The sequence below is a fragment of the Monodelphis domestica genome, chromosome 7 (genome assembly GCF_027887165.1).
Source record: "Monodelphis domestica isolate mMonDom1 chromosome 7, mMonDom1.pri, whole genome shotgun sequence".
In the NCBI taxonomy this organism is placed as follows: Eukaryota; Metazoa; Chordata; class Mammalia; order Didelphimorphia; family Didelphidae; genus Monodelphis; species Monodelphis domestica.
Genome location: NC_077233.1, coordinates 289464187 through 289482386, shown reverse-complemented (window position 1 = coordinate 289482386; position 18200 = coordinate 289464187). Strand labels below are relative to the sequence as shown.

Here is an 18200-nt window from a genome sequence, read left to right as displayed (position 1 = left end):
AGCATTACATTCAGGTGGAAGTCTATGAGTCACTTGGCTTTTGCTTCCCTTAGAAGACTCGGGGAATATGTGGTCTTTGGAACAATGAAAGTTTGCTTGACTGTCGAGGTTTTTGTAGTGGGAACATTATTTGTTTATTAACATCATGATGTAAAAGTGTAAGCATTTAAATGAAAGAATCGTCTTAACTGCAGTAAGCCTTAGCGGTTTAGTTGCAATGTATGAGTTAATTAGTGACACAAAGGTATCAGTGTATCGATGGATGAATCAATGTACTCAGCACCAATGGTCTCTCTTCCCTTCTTCCTGTACTCTCCCCCACACCAGGATTTCTATTTTGTTTTCCCGAGGAGTATAAAAAGTTGCTTTATATGCTTTCTCAGGGGTTTTCCTGTTATTTAGAAGTCCACTTGTAATGTTTCAGTGAGTTTCTTCTATGTAGCCTCATGCAGTCAATAAAAGAAACATGCTTTCGTCCCACTGTGGCAAAAGGCTGCTAGTGGCTATTTCTGCAACAGTGGTCGGATTTCTTATGGCACAAAGGTGGGACATGCATTTGGGTGGTGTCATTTTTATTATGTTAACGTGGTCCAGCCAGAGGGCTTGAATATTCCTTTCTATAAAGCAAGTTTTCCAATGATTTTCATGCATGCCTGAAGTGTCTCTCAGAAAGATGACTCCCTGATCATTTAGGCATTCGCTAATTATTTTGGCTGGACTTTCTCCTTCTGTCATTTCCTTTTGGTTTTTATTGCTACATAGAAATGCTGGTGATTTTCGTAGATTTGTTGTGTGTTCTGCCACTTTAACAAAGTTATTCATCATCTCTGCCCATCATTTGGGGGTTTCTAAGCATGTCTGCAATGCAGATATTGATGACTTTAATTTCCTTCTCAGGCCTCACTGCTATAATGAACATGTCTACATCAGATAATAGTAAGGGGAGAGACGGTGTTTGTTATTTTAAATGGAAAAGCACTGGACACTTTCCATATCTAGGACTTTTAAAATAAGTCTAGCTTTGGGATTTAGATATGTCAGTTTATTGTATTAAAGGTGGGATGTATGGTTTGTAGCAGAAAGGAATGAAATAAATTGCCAAAGACTTTTACTGTGTCTTCTAATAGAATCATGCTTTTTGTTGATTGATTCTTTTTTAAAAAACACCTTCTGTCTTAGAATCTCTTCTAAGTGGGGCAGCTGGGTGGCTCAGTGGCAGGCATAGAGACTGGAGATCCTAGGTTCAAATCTGACCCCAGATTGGGCAAGTCACTTGACCCCATGGCCTAGCCGTCCCCACTCTTCTGCCATGCAACCAATACACAAGATTCATTCTAAGACGGAAGGTGAGGGCTTAAAACAAATCACTTCTAAGTATGGGCCCCCAAAGCGAAAGAGCAGCAAGGACTAGGCCAAAGGCAATGAAGTGACTGGTCCAGCAGGGTCACAGAGCTAGAAATGTCTGAACTCAGGAACTGCTCTCTCCAGGCCTGACCATCCACTGAGGCACCTCGGTATTTGTTCTTAATAGGAAGAGTTTCAGTGACTTCGTGTGGATCCTCTTTGTGCTTGTCCCCATTCCGTTTGGTCAGAGGGTCATTTTCAGATCCAGTTTTGGTTTAAACGTTCCGTCCGTGTTTGTTGGCATTGTTGCTCCTCAGTTTTCTCGGCACGCTCTTCCCTGGTTTATAGGCTCAAACTGTACCGTAGCGGAAGGATTTGGGTCAGCGGCTTGGTTCCCCAGGTCGCAAGACAGTGGCACACGGGCCCCTGTTACCCGTTGGGCGGTGCGCACTTCGAAGGCCTCCGGGAGCAGCGCGCTTTGTCGAGCTCGTTCACCGAAGCCGTGTCCGGTTCTTCTTGGGGCGGAGGTCGCCTCCCTCTCTGGCTTACTCTCCGTTTTAGAGGGGTCGTCTGTCTCCTGGAAGTTCTCGGCGTTACCGCGCTGTAATTGGGCGGAATGTGTGCGGCCTGGCCCTCTCTTCTCCTGTAGGATGGCAAACTGGGAAAGAGCTGCCTCCTCTGTGGCTTCTTCTGCCCCGGCACAGGGATCGAAATGCTGGTGCGGAGAATAAGCCGGCAGCAAAGAGATCTGAGCGCTTGGCCAACCGGGACCTCAAAGCAGAACTCCTGGGAAAGCGAGCAGCCCTTCCTCCACCCGGAGCTCATCCTTCCCACCCTCCGCCAGAACGGGAAAATTGCATGCGACCGAGCCTCTCCACGCCCACTTTAGGAACTGCCCGAGCCCAGGGAGCTTGCCTAATACGCAGGCGCGAATTCTTCGCCTTCCAGGTTCCTGCGGCTTGAGAGCTCTCCGTGTCAGCTCGCCGTGGCACGATGCGCTCTGTGGGCGCGCTGCTGTTGCCCCTGACGCTGGGCCTGGGGCTCTGCGCCCTCGTGTGTGCTTCCAAGCCTGGGGGCGTCCGGAAAAGAGGACCGACCGTGACCGCCAAGGTGACTGAGCAGTAAGAACAGCCCGTAGTTGTGAGAGAGTGTCTGTCCACCTCCTCCTCCTCTCTCCACTCGACTCCCGAGCCTCTCCCCAAAGTGCCCCAGTCCCACCGCCCAGCCTGGAGCTCCCTGCCCCGACCCCTTTGTCCTTGGGCCAAGGAGCCGCCCTTCTTCTCTCCTCTCTGCTGTCCAGCGCACGAGGGGCGTCTTTCGGGGCTGTCCTGGCCCGAGCCAGAGGGGCTGCCCGCAGCAACAGGCCGGGGCCTGCCCTCCTTCCTCCGCTAGCGGAGCGTGTCGGGCGGGGTGAGCACAGTTGCCGGAGTTCCATCCCCCGGCTGCTCGGGGAGGCCCGGCGCTGCGATCTCCCGCAGCTTTGGGGCCAGGAGAGGAGCTGGAGAGAGTGGTACTACGGCTGAAACGGAGAGGCAGCGGGGAGGAGGGAGCCAGGCTTTGGGGGATGCGGGTTTGGAGGGGACTGTGTGCCACCAACACACTCGCACGTCCATGCACACGTCGACAGCCTTAGACTCCTCCTCGGCCCCTCCCCCTCTGACTTCTTTCTGGGCATGTATTCCAAAGCAGAGCCTCCTTTTCCACAGGCAGGACTCATTACTAGTGCTTCCTTCTGCTTTGGGGGACTCGGGAAATAGAAACCAAGGCGAGAAGCTGACCTCACCGGCCGGGGAGGCTGCAAGCTACATACAGCCAAAGCATCTGCTTGGCGGCATCCTCGTGTCCAAGATCAGCCGCGTCTCCCTGAAAGTTAGGATAGCCATCAAAGACCTGCCTCTGCCTCGTGACTGGTGTCCTCCATGGAGGACAGCTACAGTTAGCTCCACTATAGTTTCTGGCATGGCTCAGGGCTGTGCTTTGAGTTTGCAGGAGGCCAGTTTTGCCCAAAGCCCAGTCTTATACTGTGGCCAACCAATCAATAAGTATTTCTCTTTAAATTTAGAACATGTTTCCATGGTTACATGATTCATGGACTCCCCCTTCCTTCCCCTCTCCAGAGCTGACATGGGTTATCCATGTATCATTTTTTAAAGCCTGTTCCCATGGTATTCATATCTGCAGTAGAGCGATTCTTTAACATCCAAACCCTAATCATATCCCTATTGAGCTACATGATCCATCACCTCTTTTTCTTCTGCATTTCTGCTCCCACAGTTCTTTCTCTGGATGTGGATAATGTTCTTTCTCATACGTTCCTCTAGATTGTCCTGGATCACTGCATTGCTGCTAGTAGAGAAGTCTATTACATTTGATTGTGCCACAATGTATCAGTCTCTGTGTACAATGTTCTCCTGGTTCTGCTCCTTTCACTCTGCATCTTTCCAGTTCACATGGAATCCCTCCAGTTCATCATTCCTTTCAGCACAATAATATTCCATCTCCATCAGATTATACAATGTGTTCAGCCATTCCCCAACCGATGGACCCCTCCCCATTTTCTAATTTTTTGCCACCACAAAGATCACAGCTATAAATATTTTTGTACAAGTCTTTTCCCTTATCAATAAGTATTTCTTAAGCTCTTACTATGTGCCAGGCTAGGTTCTGGAGATAGAAGTACACAGAACAGAACAATCTTTTTGGTTTGACCTCAGGTCACAAGTGTAATGTATGGGGGAGAGTGACCTGGTCCCAGACAACATTTGGAATGACCCACAGTGACTACTAGAAAGTTCAGGGGAACCAGAAGTGTCACTCCATCCTGGAATTCTGGAGCATGAAGGAGACTGAAGAGTGATTTAGCCCAAGCCCTCTGGTCCACAGTTAAGTTGGAGCTCAGAGAGTTGTACTTGGGGTCCCAACTAGAAAACGAGTTGTTTGTCTTTGCTTAGTGCTTTTTGCAAAGAATCAGAAAGGGCCTCAGATGGGTTACCTGGTCCAACCTCACCTTTAACAACCCTTCCTTTAACAGTATCACTGACACAGCCTGTGAAGGACTGCAGCAGGGAGCAGAAGACACTCCTCATAGAGCTGGTGGCACTTTCTGACAGTTCTAATTATTAGGAAGTTGGGTCTGTGAGGTGGAAACACACTTGTTTAGTCAAGGGATAAACAAAAGGATGGAGTACTGAGTTTGGGAAATACCAAAGAGGTCAGTTGGCTGGAATAATGTGAAATAAATTTGGAAGGTAAGTTGGAAGTAGACTGGAGGATTTTAAATGCCAAACTGAGGAGACTGTTTTATCCTCTCAATGAGGAGCTGCTGTAGATTCATCCATACACGAAGGTCACATCTGTATTTTAGGAATCGTATTCTGGCATCTTTATGGCTGTGGAATGGAGAGGGAAGACACAAGAAGTAGTCCTGCTGTTTAGTAAACTATTGTAGTAGTCCATGAAAGAGAGCATAAGTTTTTGAATTAGGGTAGTGATCGTGTGAGGGGAGAGAGAAGACGTTGTGAATGTCGAATCAGTAAGACTTGATAACAGCTTGAAAAGGGAAGCTGAGAGAGGGGGCTGCAAGTTGGGAGAAGAGAAGAGGCCTCCAGTTGGAGGTAGATTTAAGAATGGAAGATGACCTGGATGGACAGGGTGGTGCCCTCAACAGAAACCTCAAGTCCAATTCTCTGCCTCTTCCCCCTGTTGTTCATAATTCTGCCCTCTGATTGCAAATGGAACAATTCTTACACAGGGCAACCTCTTAGATACTGGAAAATAGTCATTATATGCTGCTTAAATCTTCCCCAGGCCTTAAGTAGCCTGAAATTCCATCTCCAGAGCATCCTTGTCCCCCCTGTAGTTGTGCTCCTACTTATTGTCTTTCCTAAAATGTCGTGCCCAGCACAGAAAACAGTAGTATGGATGTGGTTTGACTGAGCCAAAGTATCGTCTCTCAGGACTGACCCTATTACATTGTTATTGCCATGGGGTATGATGTTTCCGTTGTGTTCATACAAGTTTTCCCAAGTTTCTCTGAATTATTTGTGGTGTTCAAGGCTTACGACACAATATTATCCCGTTGTTTTATTTCACCACAATTTGTTTGTTGAGTTCCTATTCTCAGGGCATATATTTTGTTTCTAGGTTTTTTATTATCCAAATAATTCTGCTATATGTGATATCTGAATCTTTTCATTGTATTAATAACCTCCCTGGAGTATAATCCTCATATTGAAATTTCTGGGTCAAGATTTGAACAGTTTGGCAACTTTAAAAATATAATTCCACCTTGTTTTCACTATATGTAAAATAAAATGGGCTTTTGCTTCACTGAGATCCCTGGCGTTCTTAGAAAAGCACTAGTTTCCCCAAAGCCATGACATCTATTTTCTCCTTCCTGTTCAGTTCTGTGGTGTCTGTACAAGAGATTTTTACTGATTAGCCAGTTCATCCAACTGCCCATCATCATCTGAACTATTTTTATTTTTATTTGCTTTTTTCATCCACTTAGTTTTCCTTTTTGGATTGTAAACATTAATTCTTCTGAGCCACTGTGATGTTCACTTAGGACGTGCCTAGGCTTGATTAGTCCATCAGTGTCATCCAAAACTTTACCATCTCGAGGGAATTCTTCTTCATGGACTAGGTACTTGTCGTAATCCTGGAGATCATCTTTAGTGATGATGCCTTCTTATTTCCTGCCTCTTCTGAAGTTAGTAACCAGAGGTTCACAAGACAGACTTTTCTCTCTTGGTGCATCTTTCAGGGAAACTTGTATGCTGTTCAAATATGAATAGGAGACCCCTTGCTGGAATATAATTCCACACATATTCCATATTACATATCATCCTTAAGGTTACTTTGACTTTACCAGATCAAATACTTAATTTATAATGAACAAATTGGAAACCCACTTCTAGTCGTTCCACTTTTCAGTCTGTGGGGTCACTGTAGAGATGTGGAATTCTGTTTGAAACCTCACTTTCAACCACGTGCTTGTTCTGCTCCCTAAAATCGAATAGGCTAACTACCCAAGTTGCTTGAGTCCTCTCCAAATAGCCAAGCTCAAGGGGAAACTACTTGGAACTGACTTGACCAATCCGGATACAAAATGAGTTTATAGACTAAGATTCTTTTGTAGCTAGTGAGAGTAAATGGGGAGGGCAGGACAAGTGCCTGTGAAACTAGCTTAGCTCAGATTTATCGCTCCCTTACGTTCTGAAACATCCTGTTCACCCGTTATCATTTGGCCCAATTCTTGTTATTGCTCTTACTCGGGCTTTGGGCTTAGTGATCTCATCCTTGCTTATCTTGTTGACTCTCTTCCAGGTACCAAAAACTATCAACCAGTCAATCAGGGACTCCCCACTCACTCCGCTCCCCACCCCTCTGCCCTCTTCCTAAAACAAGGATGACTCAGAGTCTACCACAAACAGAATCTCTGTTTATCACTCCGGGTCTTCAGTTGGCCCGTTTCAGTGCATCTTTCTGGTCTTCCACCAGTTCCTCGTCTCCATTCGCGATATGCCCCAGTCATGGACCTCCAAACAGATACGGATCTCCTTGGTTTTTGCTTTTCTTCCTATTGCCTGTAACATGTTTATGTCTTCATCTTTGGAGATCCTGTCCTTTTCCCAGGGCCTAATCCAAAGGTTGTATTCTCAGCGACATTTTCCAGACTGTCAAGGATCCTTTTTCTCTGTGTGTTCCTGCGTCACTTAAAGCGGCGAGTAAATTACTTGGGACGAAGTAAAATCATTAAGGTTATTGACATACTGTACTATAAACCTGGGGTGTCAAACTAAAATCAAGCCCGATATTAACTCAGAAAATGACAAAACAACATTATCCATAAATTTATATATAAAATTAATATTATTTATATTCCTATCTGTTGTGTTATATTTTATTTATTTTACTAAACATTTCCTAATTACATTTTATCTGGTTTGAGGCATACTTCAGGGCTATTTGCTGTATGTTATCACACCTCTACATTTTACAACTTTTACATCTTTAAAAACCTTTTAATAGGCACTAAGTCCTCTTTTTGCTGCAATCGTTTGTTTTACATGATTTGGCATTATGTTTCCAAGATTTTGACAATATTCTTTCACTTTTCTTCATGACCCCCCATTTCTGTCCCATTGGAATAGCAAATATACCTTTAACAAACAGTCACTTTTTCTAATCCCAGCCTTGATTCTAGCCTATAGATTTTCAGTGGAGTTTAAATCAGGTGAGTTCCAGGCCACTGAAGCATGTTATCTCCATCCCTTAGATAAACTCCTTAACTTTTTGTGACATGTTAGATGGTGCAAGGCTGGATCGCAGTTTTCAGTTCTCCTGGGTAATTTCTGTAATTCTAGCACAATTCTGCTTTTTATTATATCTCGATATTTATCAGAGTTCACCATTCCATCCATAAGGACCACATTTGCAGCCCATTGAAAGTAACAAATCCTCAAACATTTTTAAAGTGAACATTTTACAGTCTGATGAAGATGCTCAGATCTGTCAGGCTTACCTTAACTTCTAACTATGGGCTTGGAATAACTTTGAATGAAAAATTGATTTTCTCCTGTAAAAATTACTTTCCCCCAAAGGTCATTCAGTACTCTGGGCTTTGTATTGTCTTAACCATAGCAAGTGTTTTCTTCATCACAGTTATTTAAAGGTAGTCAGGTTTTTGTTGAGCAGATCTTCTCTGTGTCCTCCCAAATTAAAGAATACTGGACGCTGCCAAACTAAGAGAGAAATTTTAAAAATCCTTCAACGGCCAGTCCCTCTGAAGCTCTTTATGCATTTACTGTGGACTAATTAGACCGTTGAGGCATAATAGTTTGCCAGTTCTTGGGATTTTCTGCCTCTTTCCTTTTTGCTTCAGTACAACTGATCTTGTTTCATTGTGGGTGTAAATGATTCCTGAAATGCCACCCCTTGGGCACTGAAATATCTCTAGTAGTTATTGAGGTGTGCTCTTTAAGAACACATTTCCCTAGTGTTGTCCTTTTTCATTGTAAAACTCAATCAAAGAGAGCAGCAAGGCAAATCTAGAAGAAGAAAAAGGTGGCATTCGACTGAGAGAGAGCTTATTCTAGGTAGCTCAGTCTGCCTGAATGAGTGTCATGTTTCTCTCATAATTGCCTCGTGATATGAAGTACTTAACCAGGCTTAATTGTCTTTTTTAGAGGCATTGACTTAAAGGGGTGGGAATAGTTGGCGGAGTGCATTTTGCTCCAAAGTCTGTCCCACAAGTGTGTGTAGAGCCCAGGAGAAAGTGGGCTCAAACTTAAAAAACTCTGGCAAAGGAGTCACTCGGAGCTTCTGGCTGCTGGGAGTTCCTTTCTCCATTGCATGGGCTACTCCTAAAGTTTCCCTTAAACTTACGGTGACTTTTATGCTGAGCACATTTTGGAACCTTCATTGAGCCCAGTCTCGGCTTTTGATGCAAATACTGATGCCAGCCACTGCTAGGGTGCTAGTGAAAAGGCCCCAATTCTTTGGTCTTCCAAAATTTACAAAGTCCTCCTCCTCCTCCTCTCCAGACAAGGCGAGGGCAGAGGGGAGAGACTGAGAGTGAGACTGAGCTGCTTCCCCCTCCGTTTAGCTCCGGTGTTCAAATCTCCAGTCTCCAAAGCCCACAGAGTAAAAGCCACCATAACCAACTGAAACAATTGGCACGTGCGCTGCCCAGTCAAGTCTCAGGGGATCCCCTCATGGTTTATTGAACATGTTTGGGAGAATTGATCAACCGACTTAATGACACCAGCTTTTTCCGCTCTCTCTTTTTGCTTTGAATGAAGTTAGGTTACCTTCAAGAATCACACACTTTGCCCAGTTTCCTCCTGGTCCTTTTAAAAAATTCTGTCCCTTCGAAGAAACGCTGTCAATTTGTAGAATTGTCTTGTGTTAATAACCCTCCTTAATTGTTGTTCCTTGTAGATGGATAGCTGCTTCTGAAGGGCAGGATCTTAATCTTTCCAAATTCCATAAAGCTATATATAAATAATCATTTTCCTGCTGCTTTGGCCATGTAAAAATTGTAAAATGCCACATAGAACACTAAATACCACATCATACTGTGACAGACGCACTGATGTATTGGCAGGAGCTCTTGTCTTGGAAGCAAAGCTTGACAGTCTTTACTTAGTGATTTTTCTAAACTGTAAGACGTCTTTTTTCTTTGACAAGCCTTCTTATATTTTTAAAGCCATCTTTTGAATGTCTTTTTTTTGCACATTCACACAGTAAATTGGTTCATATAATCTAAACTCACTAATAGAATGCCCTTTGTCTTCTTGGCCTTTTCAAACATTCTGCCTTTAAATCATGGTTACACTAGGATCACCTGAAAGAAAACATGTCCAGTTTCCTTTCAGATCCAACAGCTAAAATGTCCTCAAAATATTCCGCCCCAAGAATGTCTTATCTCTGCTAAAGCGTGCTGCTGTGATGTGTTTATTTCCTTTGTAAAATGTTTAAAAGTTGGGCTAAATTCCATTTTTATAGCTTTGGGACTGCTTAGAACAAACTGATTGTCTAAGTCGGGTAAATGACTTTTTTTATTCTGACCTTCAGCACCAAATAGAATTGCACTTTCACACCCAACGTTGACCAGAAATAGAGGTGTACCTAGAACCGCAAACTATAGCTTTCTTTTCTCCTTCAGTATACAACAAGTTGAACACGAAACTTGAAAGCTGTTCTGCTTGGCTATATTTCCTTCTGTTCTTTTTCTGTGGTTTTTAGAAAATACCTCAGTTGCCTCCCCCTTTTTTGGTAGAAGAAACACTTTTATTAGCTCCACGTTCCCACCTATTCCCTGGCTCAGCATATCGAATAGGTGTGGAGTTTTGTCAACATTTATACAGTTTCAAAGAAATGTCATCTACGTTTTCATCAGCATAATAGCAGAATGCTGTACACTGGGCAGAGGACTGTGGATAAATGACAGTTCTATTTGTATCGGCAAGAGGCCATTCCATTTTGCAGGGTGTACTTTAACAGATTTTGTGGTCCAAATGTCAAAAAATACTCAGTGAGTGCTACCGGGTTCTTGGCACTTTGTGAGGGTACAAAAAATAAAGAAGTCTATCTAGTGATCGGCCTCAATTTTTCCTCCTTAGCGTTTTTTCTCTGCCAATATGTGGATAGATCTGCTTTGAAAATGGAAAATGACATCCAGATGTAACTTTCATTTTTCTATTTCTGAAGACCAAATCTTAGCAAACACCTGCTTTGCTTCTCCGTATTCCCTTTCACAATGCTCCTCTGCACACAGCAGGCACTTAATAAATGTTGAATTTACAAAGAAGCAAATGAATGAATGTTATGATTCTGCTATGACTGCTTCCGAGTACTGAATGAGTCTTTGAAATAGCGCATAAAATGAAATAGTCTCCAAAATGCCATTATTTTAAGCAGCCTGGATTTTGTAGGTTACCCAAATTATATGTTCTCGTAAACGATTCCCTTTTGTGTTATCTCTTGGCAAAATATCTGTGATTATCTCGGAGGTATAACTGTATACGTGTTGCTCGCATGACTCTTACGTGTTGTGTCCTTTTATTCTCCCCTAAACATGTACAGGTCTTCTTTGACATAAGTATTGGAGACCAAAACATAGGAAGGATCGTCATTGGCCTCTTTGGCAAAGTTGTTCCCAAGACTGTGGAGAATTTCGTGGCTTTGGCAACAGGAGAAGTAGGTCTGCTTTACTTGATTTTCTTTCCACTTATACCCGAGTTAGAATTTCACTTCTACCATGCAAAGCCAAACTCTGCCTTCGGGCAAATAGGGGTTAAAATGCCATAAACAGAACCAGCGACTCTTCTATGGGGCGCATCCCCCTTTTCCCTTCTGTGCTTAGCAGCCGCTCCAGGGCTGTTTGGTCCCGGGAGTTGAGAAGTGAGGGATGGGAGGAGAAGAGTGGGGAGAAACCCCAAAGAAAGGAATATGGAGTTTGAAGCATTCCTCTGTTTCTGCCCGTCTGGCCTCCATCTCCAGCTTCATCGAATCCTGGAGTCGAGCTAGAAAGAGCCTTACAAGTCATCTATCCCAACTCCTTCACTTAACAAAGGAGGGAACTGAAACTGGAGAGAGAAGTGATGTGGCCAAGGTCACAAATGAGTAGATAGCAGAGCTAAGGCAATTTACTGACTTCCTTTTTCTGATTGGCCATCACAAGGGTCTAGTTAGCTTATCTAGACTAGAGTGATGTTCTTACTCTGGCTTTCATTCTGAATATTAGCGTATATCTTTCAGTAGCTTTAAAAGATTCTATCTAAAAATGAAATCATTCTTTTTAGAAAGGATATGGATACAAAGGAAGCAAATTTCATCGTGTGATCAAAGATTTCATGATTCAAGGTGGAGACTTTACTGTTGGAGATGGCACTGGAGGTAATTTTATCTTTTAACCTTTCCTTCTCCTCACACTATGAAAAATGAGTTTTGCCTAAGCCTGAATCCACAAACTTGCCAATGCCAGTAATGATTGTTCAGATGAATATTCAGACTAATTTTCGAAATTAAATTTCATTTATTTTCAGTAAGATCCATCTTTTTATTCTTCTGTCCCCTCGCCCCACCATTATAAAAAAAAAAAAATAGATCCCCTGTTACAAACACACAGTCAAGCAAAAAAAAATGTCCATGTCCCCCCCCAAAATGCATCAATTTGTACTCTTGAAACCATTGCCTCTCCCAAGAGGTGGAAAATGTGTTTCATCCGGAGTCCTGTGAGGTTGTAGTTGGTCTCTTTGCTGGTTGGAGTTCCTCAGGCTTTCAGAATTGTTTGCCTCTCCAATACTGTTGTTATTGGAGAAGTGGTTCTCCAGGGTTCTGCTCACATCCCGATCTTCCCAGTTTCTTTGAAATCACATTTTCCTCATAGCTTATCAATTTCTTTATCCCATTCTTATACTGTAAGTTTAGAGCTGCTATAAATGCTTTTCATTCGTGGATCTTTTTCCTGATCTTTTGCTATGGCTGATGGCCAAAGTCAGAGATCAAGTGGAAAATGAAGTATGTCAATAGGAATAAGGAGGATGGGCAATCAGAGCATCTCCCCTGGCTCCAATCCAGCGTCCAGTATTCCCTGTGAAAATAAAGCAACAAGGAGACAGGCTAGACTCCAGAGTTCTCCATCCCATCAGCCTCCAGCTTCCCTCCTGGGTACAGTCATGTCTGTTCTCACGATTCTAGAGATCGAATGACCAGTGAACATAAGCCACAGGTTCACCTGGTCCCCTGATCCTCTGCCATGCCTGGGACCTCACCAGCTGGTTTCTAACAGGTTGCTCCTCACCTGCAGTCCCTGGTGCCATGGAGGAGAGCCTACCTGATACACGTGACAATAAATAGTGATTGTAACCCGCTGGGCAATCTTCTTTCCTGGAGGCAATGGAGTTGGTAGGAACCAAAACTAGACCTCACTGTCTTGGCTTCTTCTTGGGTGAAGTGGAGCCAGCGGACCCAGGCCTGTACAGTGTGTTCATTTCTGTGGCTGGTTTGAGGGTGGATCCATCATTCCTTTGAGGAGATTTGTCAGGTCCAGGCTTTACCAGCTCTCATTCCAGTTGCATTTCCCTTTAGGGAGACGGACACCCAAGAGACACAACTGCTGCTTTTTCAGTTTGGCTGTTTATGGGGCCTAAAGGGATGTTACTGAGCCAACCTCCCTACCCAGTTCTGGGTTCGAGTTGATATTCTGGACGCCATTCTTGAGTGGGTTTTTCCATGACACCTCTTTTTATAGGCTGGGATAGTCCCGGTTTAATTTGCAGTCACTTGGGTGGAATTCTCTTGTGTCTCACCTATGGCCATCCTTGAGCTCTCATGTTTAGCAAGCTCATAAAATGTCTCATTTGCTCATCTGGCAATCGGATGGCCATTGGAACTTGTGACCTGCGGTCACCAGTCTGCACCCCCATTCCTGCCTGCTTGATGGAAAGGGGGTGTGCGATCAGGACAGAGGGCAGGTACCTGGAGGGTATCTTTTTCCCTACCTCAGAAGGCAGGCAGTAGGTGGCCAGAGGCTTCAGTCTGGCAGAGCTCAAACCTTCTGAGCTAGTTTCTCTTCCTTCAGGGTCCTCGGGGTCCCACCGAGATCCGTTCTAAAAGTGACTCCTGTGCCCCCTGCTAGATCCCCTCGTCCCCATATTCCCATTGTTCCACTAGCCCTGCTTGTCTGTGGACTGCTGAATCCAAGTGAGGAGGCGAGCGTGGCACACGTGCTTCCCCCTACCAGATGGCTCCCAGCCCCTGCCTCACTTGGGTCCCCTCTCCTGTAGAAACCAAACTGTGCCACCAAAAGGAGGCCTCACAGACCTCAGAATAATATGTATGTATATATGTATTTATTTTATTTTGCTGTTTAACAATAGCCAGATAACCACGCACTGGGCAGTCTACTGGTAGCAGAGCTGTCTGGCCCCAGGCTGCTTCTCCAAAAGCAGACACTGTTCATTCATGGTGCCCTACTGGAAGCTTTCCCAGAGTAGGACCACACAGGTTTCCGCTGGCCAGTCCGAACTAAAGTTCCTTTTGCATTATATCTCTATGACTATTTTTTTACTTTTGAGAAAATGAGTCGTTGAGTTTCAAACAATTGACTTAAACATGAATTTTTCACTCCAAGTTACTATTTTCTGCCCACTCCAGTTTTTACTCCAGCCACCTCTTGGCTTTGCTCCATACAGGGGCAGGTGCCGGGTTCAAAAGGTCCCTTTGCTCACTTCTCACCTCTACTCCCAACACTTCTCTGGGGAACATCATTTTGAGCCAAAGCGTCTAAGACTGAAAGTTATTTGACGTGAGGGATCTTTTTAAAGTTCGACACATGCAGATCTTGAGCGGGGGCCACTTTCCCCCGATTCTGAAAGTTCCCAGGCTGCAGAATCTGAAAAGAAGATTATAATCAGTTCACTGGCATTGATGCAGGTGTACCGAAGGATTTAGACTCATACAGAGTGCTTGCCGTGAAATTCAATACAGTGCGTGCAGCAGAGAAGAAGTTGGGACAAAGAACATGCCAACACTTTCTTTCACTATTACGACAACCAATTTTGCCGGTTTTTTAGGTTGTGGGGTCTTGGGGGAGCCTGAGTAGGCATCCCGTCGCCAGTCTGTCGCTTGGAGGAAGAGCAGGCTCTTGCTAAACAATTTGCCAAAAGCTCTCAAACCACACCTCAATGGAATGTGAACTCAAGATGACAAACCGTATCACACAGGCTGATTCCAGAAGAACACCAAATCCTATGAGGATGAATGCCATTCCAGCAGTATTTGGCAAATTCAGTGTGTATTTCTTGCCCAGAAACCCCCCTTTGAAACTTTAAGTGATGCCAAAACAAAATTACACAATCTATTAATAGAAGATACAGCAGATTATTTGAGAGCCATTCGCAGAACATGCGGGTCTAGAATGAGGTTTACTAGTACGATGATAGCACCTTCCTGCTTGAAAATAATCAACGCCTCTGTGTTGCGTGGCCAGACGCAGCCAGTAGGAGAATTTGCCAAAACTTTAAAATGTACATAAAAGAGCAAACCAAAAGCCATAAAGACCACTTTCCTAATAATGTAGAAGAGCTTCTAGATGCTTTCAGATACACACCAAAATGTGTGAATCTAGATATTATATCCGAGAAGATCAAATAGCTTTAGAAGATCATAGAATAGAAAAGGAACTTAGAAGTCATCCAGTCCAACACGTTATTTCACAGATGAGGAATTAAGATTCAGCAAGATTGAGACTTACCCAAGATCAGACAGGAAACAAAGAGCAGAGCTGGAATTTGAACCCAAATCCTCCAATTCCAGAGTGCCATTACATTTATCTGGAATTAGCACCTTCTGAAGAAAGAAAATCATATTCTATAAAATTGAGAGAGTTTTCCAGCAAATACAATGACTATCTGATTCATTCCTGCATTTTTCTTTTTCTTCCTCTTTTTCTTTCTTAATCATATTTTTGTTCTTTTCTCTGCCAAAATCAGTGAAGTTATAAACTAAAGAAACTTTTTACCTTCAATATAGCCACTTAAATCAATCAATTACGTGTATATCCATGGAAAAAATTCTGTTACTTGAACTGAATATTTTTAAATGTCGATTTTTGGATAACTACTATATAAGGCTTCCTCGCTTGTTAAAAACGACTGGTTCTTTTTCATCGTCTTCAGTGATTTCATTTTCTCCTGCTACTTTTTAAAAGTGTAACTGAGGTCATGATGTTAAATTAGTTGTGATATACAAAAAGGCACTCAACAAAAAAGCTTTATTTTTTAATTTAGTTTAAAGGGGGGGGCAAGATTTCTTTACATTTTTGTTTGATTTTTGGTTTGGGGAATGTGTGGTGTACGTGTTACTTTTATTAACGAATGTTAAAAATTAATATATGTATCAAGAGTTGTATAGGCACTTTCATGTCTAAAGAATTGATCATAAAATAAAAAATTAGATGTCATTTGGTCTAAAAAGAATCAAATATATTTTTCTGTGGGCTAACTACCTCGAGAATGTATTTGACTTGTTGTCTACAACATTCTATAAGAAAAGTCTCCGTGACTCTCTGACATATGCAGATAGGATGATTTTGCTTGCTTTTTTCTGTTTCAGGCACTAGCATCTATGGAGACAACTTTCCAGATGAGAACTTCAAGCTCAAGCATTACGGCATCGGGTGGGTCAGCATGGCCAATTCTGGGCCAGACACCAACGGTTCTCAGTTCTTCATTACTATGAGCAGACCCACCTGGTTGGACGGAAAACATGTCGTGTTTGGAAAAGTGATCGAGGGAATGGTAAGGAGACTTTGTAGAAGCATTGTCTTAGGGCGTTGTGTTATGGACTTTGTTTTAGCTTTCAACGTGCTTAACGGTACATTCATCTACCTTGTTTTGACCTCTTAAAACTGATCGAACTGGAGATGGAGCTTTAATTATAGAAGATGGTGGAGCTGCGGCTCGTTGAACAGGGGCATGTGGGTCGCTCAGTAGATAGAACAGCAGGCCTGGAGTGGGAAGGCTTGGGCTCTGTGATCTAGCCCCAGACCCTTCCTAGCTGGGTGACCCTGGGCAAGTCACTTGACGCCCATCGCCTAATAGCCCGCGCCACTCTTCTGTCTCGATTCTGAGACAGAAGGTGAGAATTAGAAGGATGGATGAATATAGCCGAGTACATTGTGAGGGAGAATGGAGGATGCTCTGTGAAGAAGGCATTTTTCACCCCAAAAACGTGCCAGTGTCCGGGGGGCCCTGCGTATGTGCTTGCTTTCGGGAGGTGCAGACGTAGAGGTGAGGGTGAGGGTGTGAAGCCCGTTCGCAGTCTGGGCAGCTCACGCCACCGACGCTGAATCGCTCCCTTCACAGCTCTGCACTCGGCGCAGGTTTTCCCTGGTTGTGGCGCCCAGGTCTGCTTCTAGATGGGCAGAGCGCTTCGGGCGAGTATCTCAGGACACGCAGCCGCTTTGGGGATGGCGCTCCCAGACGCGCTTCTTGCTGCTTAGTCTGTCTGCCGGTGTTAAGCTGCCCGCCTGACTGGAGCTCCATGTGAGACTCCTGTTGGGTTGTGGGACACAAGCAGAAACCGCTGATGAGAACCAGGTTTGCTGCCTGGGAGGCAGAGGGCGCCTTTGCCTCGGGGGGAGGCGGCTGGCGTTGGTGGGCTCTGGGTCGAAGGCGTGTGCTTCGGCGGCGTTTTCCAAATGGCGGTCTGGAACTAAAGCAGCCTGTCTCTCCCCCTTTTCCAGACGGTGGTGCACACCATAGAGTTCCAGCAGACCGACGAGCACGACCGTCCCCTGACGGACTGCGTGATCACCAACAGCGGCAAGATCAACGTGAAAGAGCCTTTCGTGGTGGAAGTCGATGACTGGTGAGCACGCAGAGAAGACAGGTGTGGGGGGAGCCTGAAGTCTGTGCAGAGAGCCGTGAGAAGGGCAGCCACCAACATGGCGGCCCTCGAGGGTCGTGTGACCTTGTAAAAGTGTCGCCTTTATCTTTGAGTAAAAAGTCTTTCAACAAAAGAATACAAATCAGTGTATGTTACAGGGACTTTTTTACAGGAATACAAGTCGTTTGATACTTTGTGCATTAAAAATGATACCAAATAGCTGTCTTTTTGCTTTCTAAGTTGAGAAATATTTAAGTGTCTTATCATAATACAAAGGAGACTCATTACCATTTAGATGTCTTTAAAAGTGAGCCATTTTGCTTACAGAATAATGTAAGCCAAAATTTTACTGGCATAACAATGGGAAACACGCTGAGTGTCTTATGCGCCCTTGATCGGAACCTGGGCCATGTAGGAAAGCGTCAGGAGGTGCCCCTGCAGATGGGGATGGTGTGCTAATGGAGAGGCAAGAAGCAAAGACAGTGGACGGAGACCCTGAGGAAGTATCTCCGTGGATACTTGGAGGAGAGATGGCCGAAGGGTCTTGTCTTCCAGCATCGAATCTGCATGAGAACCTGGAAGCTGCGAAAGCTTGGATCCAGGATGGGGCGACTAGTTTGTTGTACTGAGGGCAGAAACGTAGACTTTGTGTTTGTCCCCATGAGAGAGACCTTCTTAGGTCAGCCAGAATTGGGGCTCACAGCACGGCAGAGCAGCGTCCGGAACAGTCCGGGCAGAAGGGAAGGGCTGCCGTCTGGACAGACGTCCGGTACGATGAGAGATCCCGGAGCTCGTGCTGCAGCTCCCCGACCTCTTTTCTCTACGTTTCCTCTGCTTGGATTCATTCTCCAGCCTGCAGTCCTACTCTCGGGCCAATGAAAGTTCTAGAGGGAATGGCTGCTCCCCAGAGCGTTCTAGCAAATGTTTAACAACTGGCTGTCCAGAGGGAAAGAGAG

At 44.5% G+C, this 18200-nt stretch overlaps 1 protein-coding gene across 1 annotated transcript; it reads left to right on the top strand.

Annotated features, from left to right (window-relative positions):
* The first annotated feature begins 2247 nt into the window (after positions 1-2247).
* Positions 2248-17461, top strand: PPIC (peptidylprolyl isomerase C). Its single transcript, XM_001376930.4, has 5 exons — positions 2248-2454; positions 10936-11049; positions 11655-11748; positions 15970-16154; positions 17102-17461. Exons 1-5 carry the CDS (start codon positions 2338-2340, stop codon positions 17228-17230), a joined length of 639 nt encoding a protein of 212 aa, XP_001376967.1. The 5' UTR covers positions 2248-2337; the 3' UTR covers positions 17231-17461.
* Positions 17462-18200: the final 739 nt, after the last annotated feature.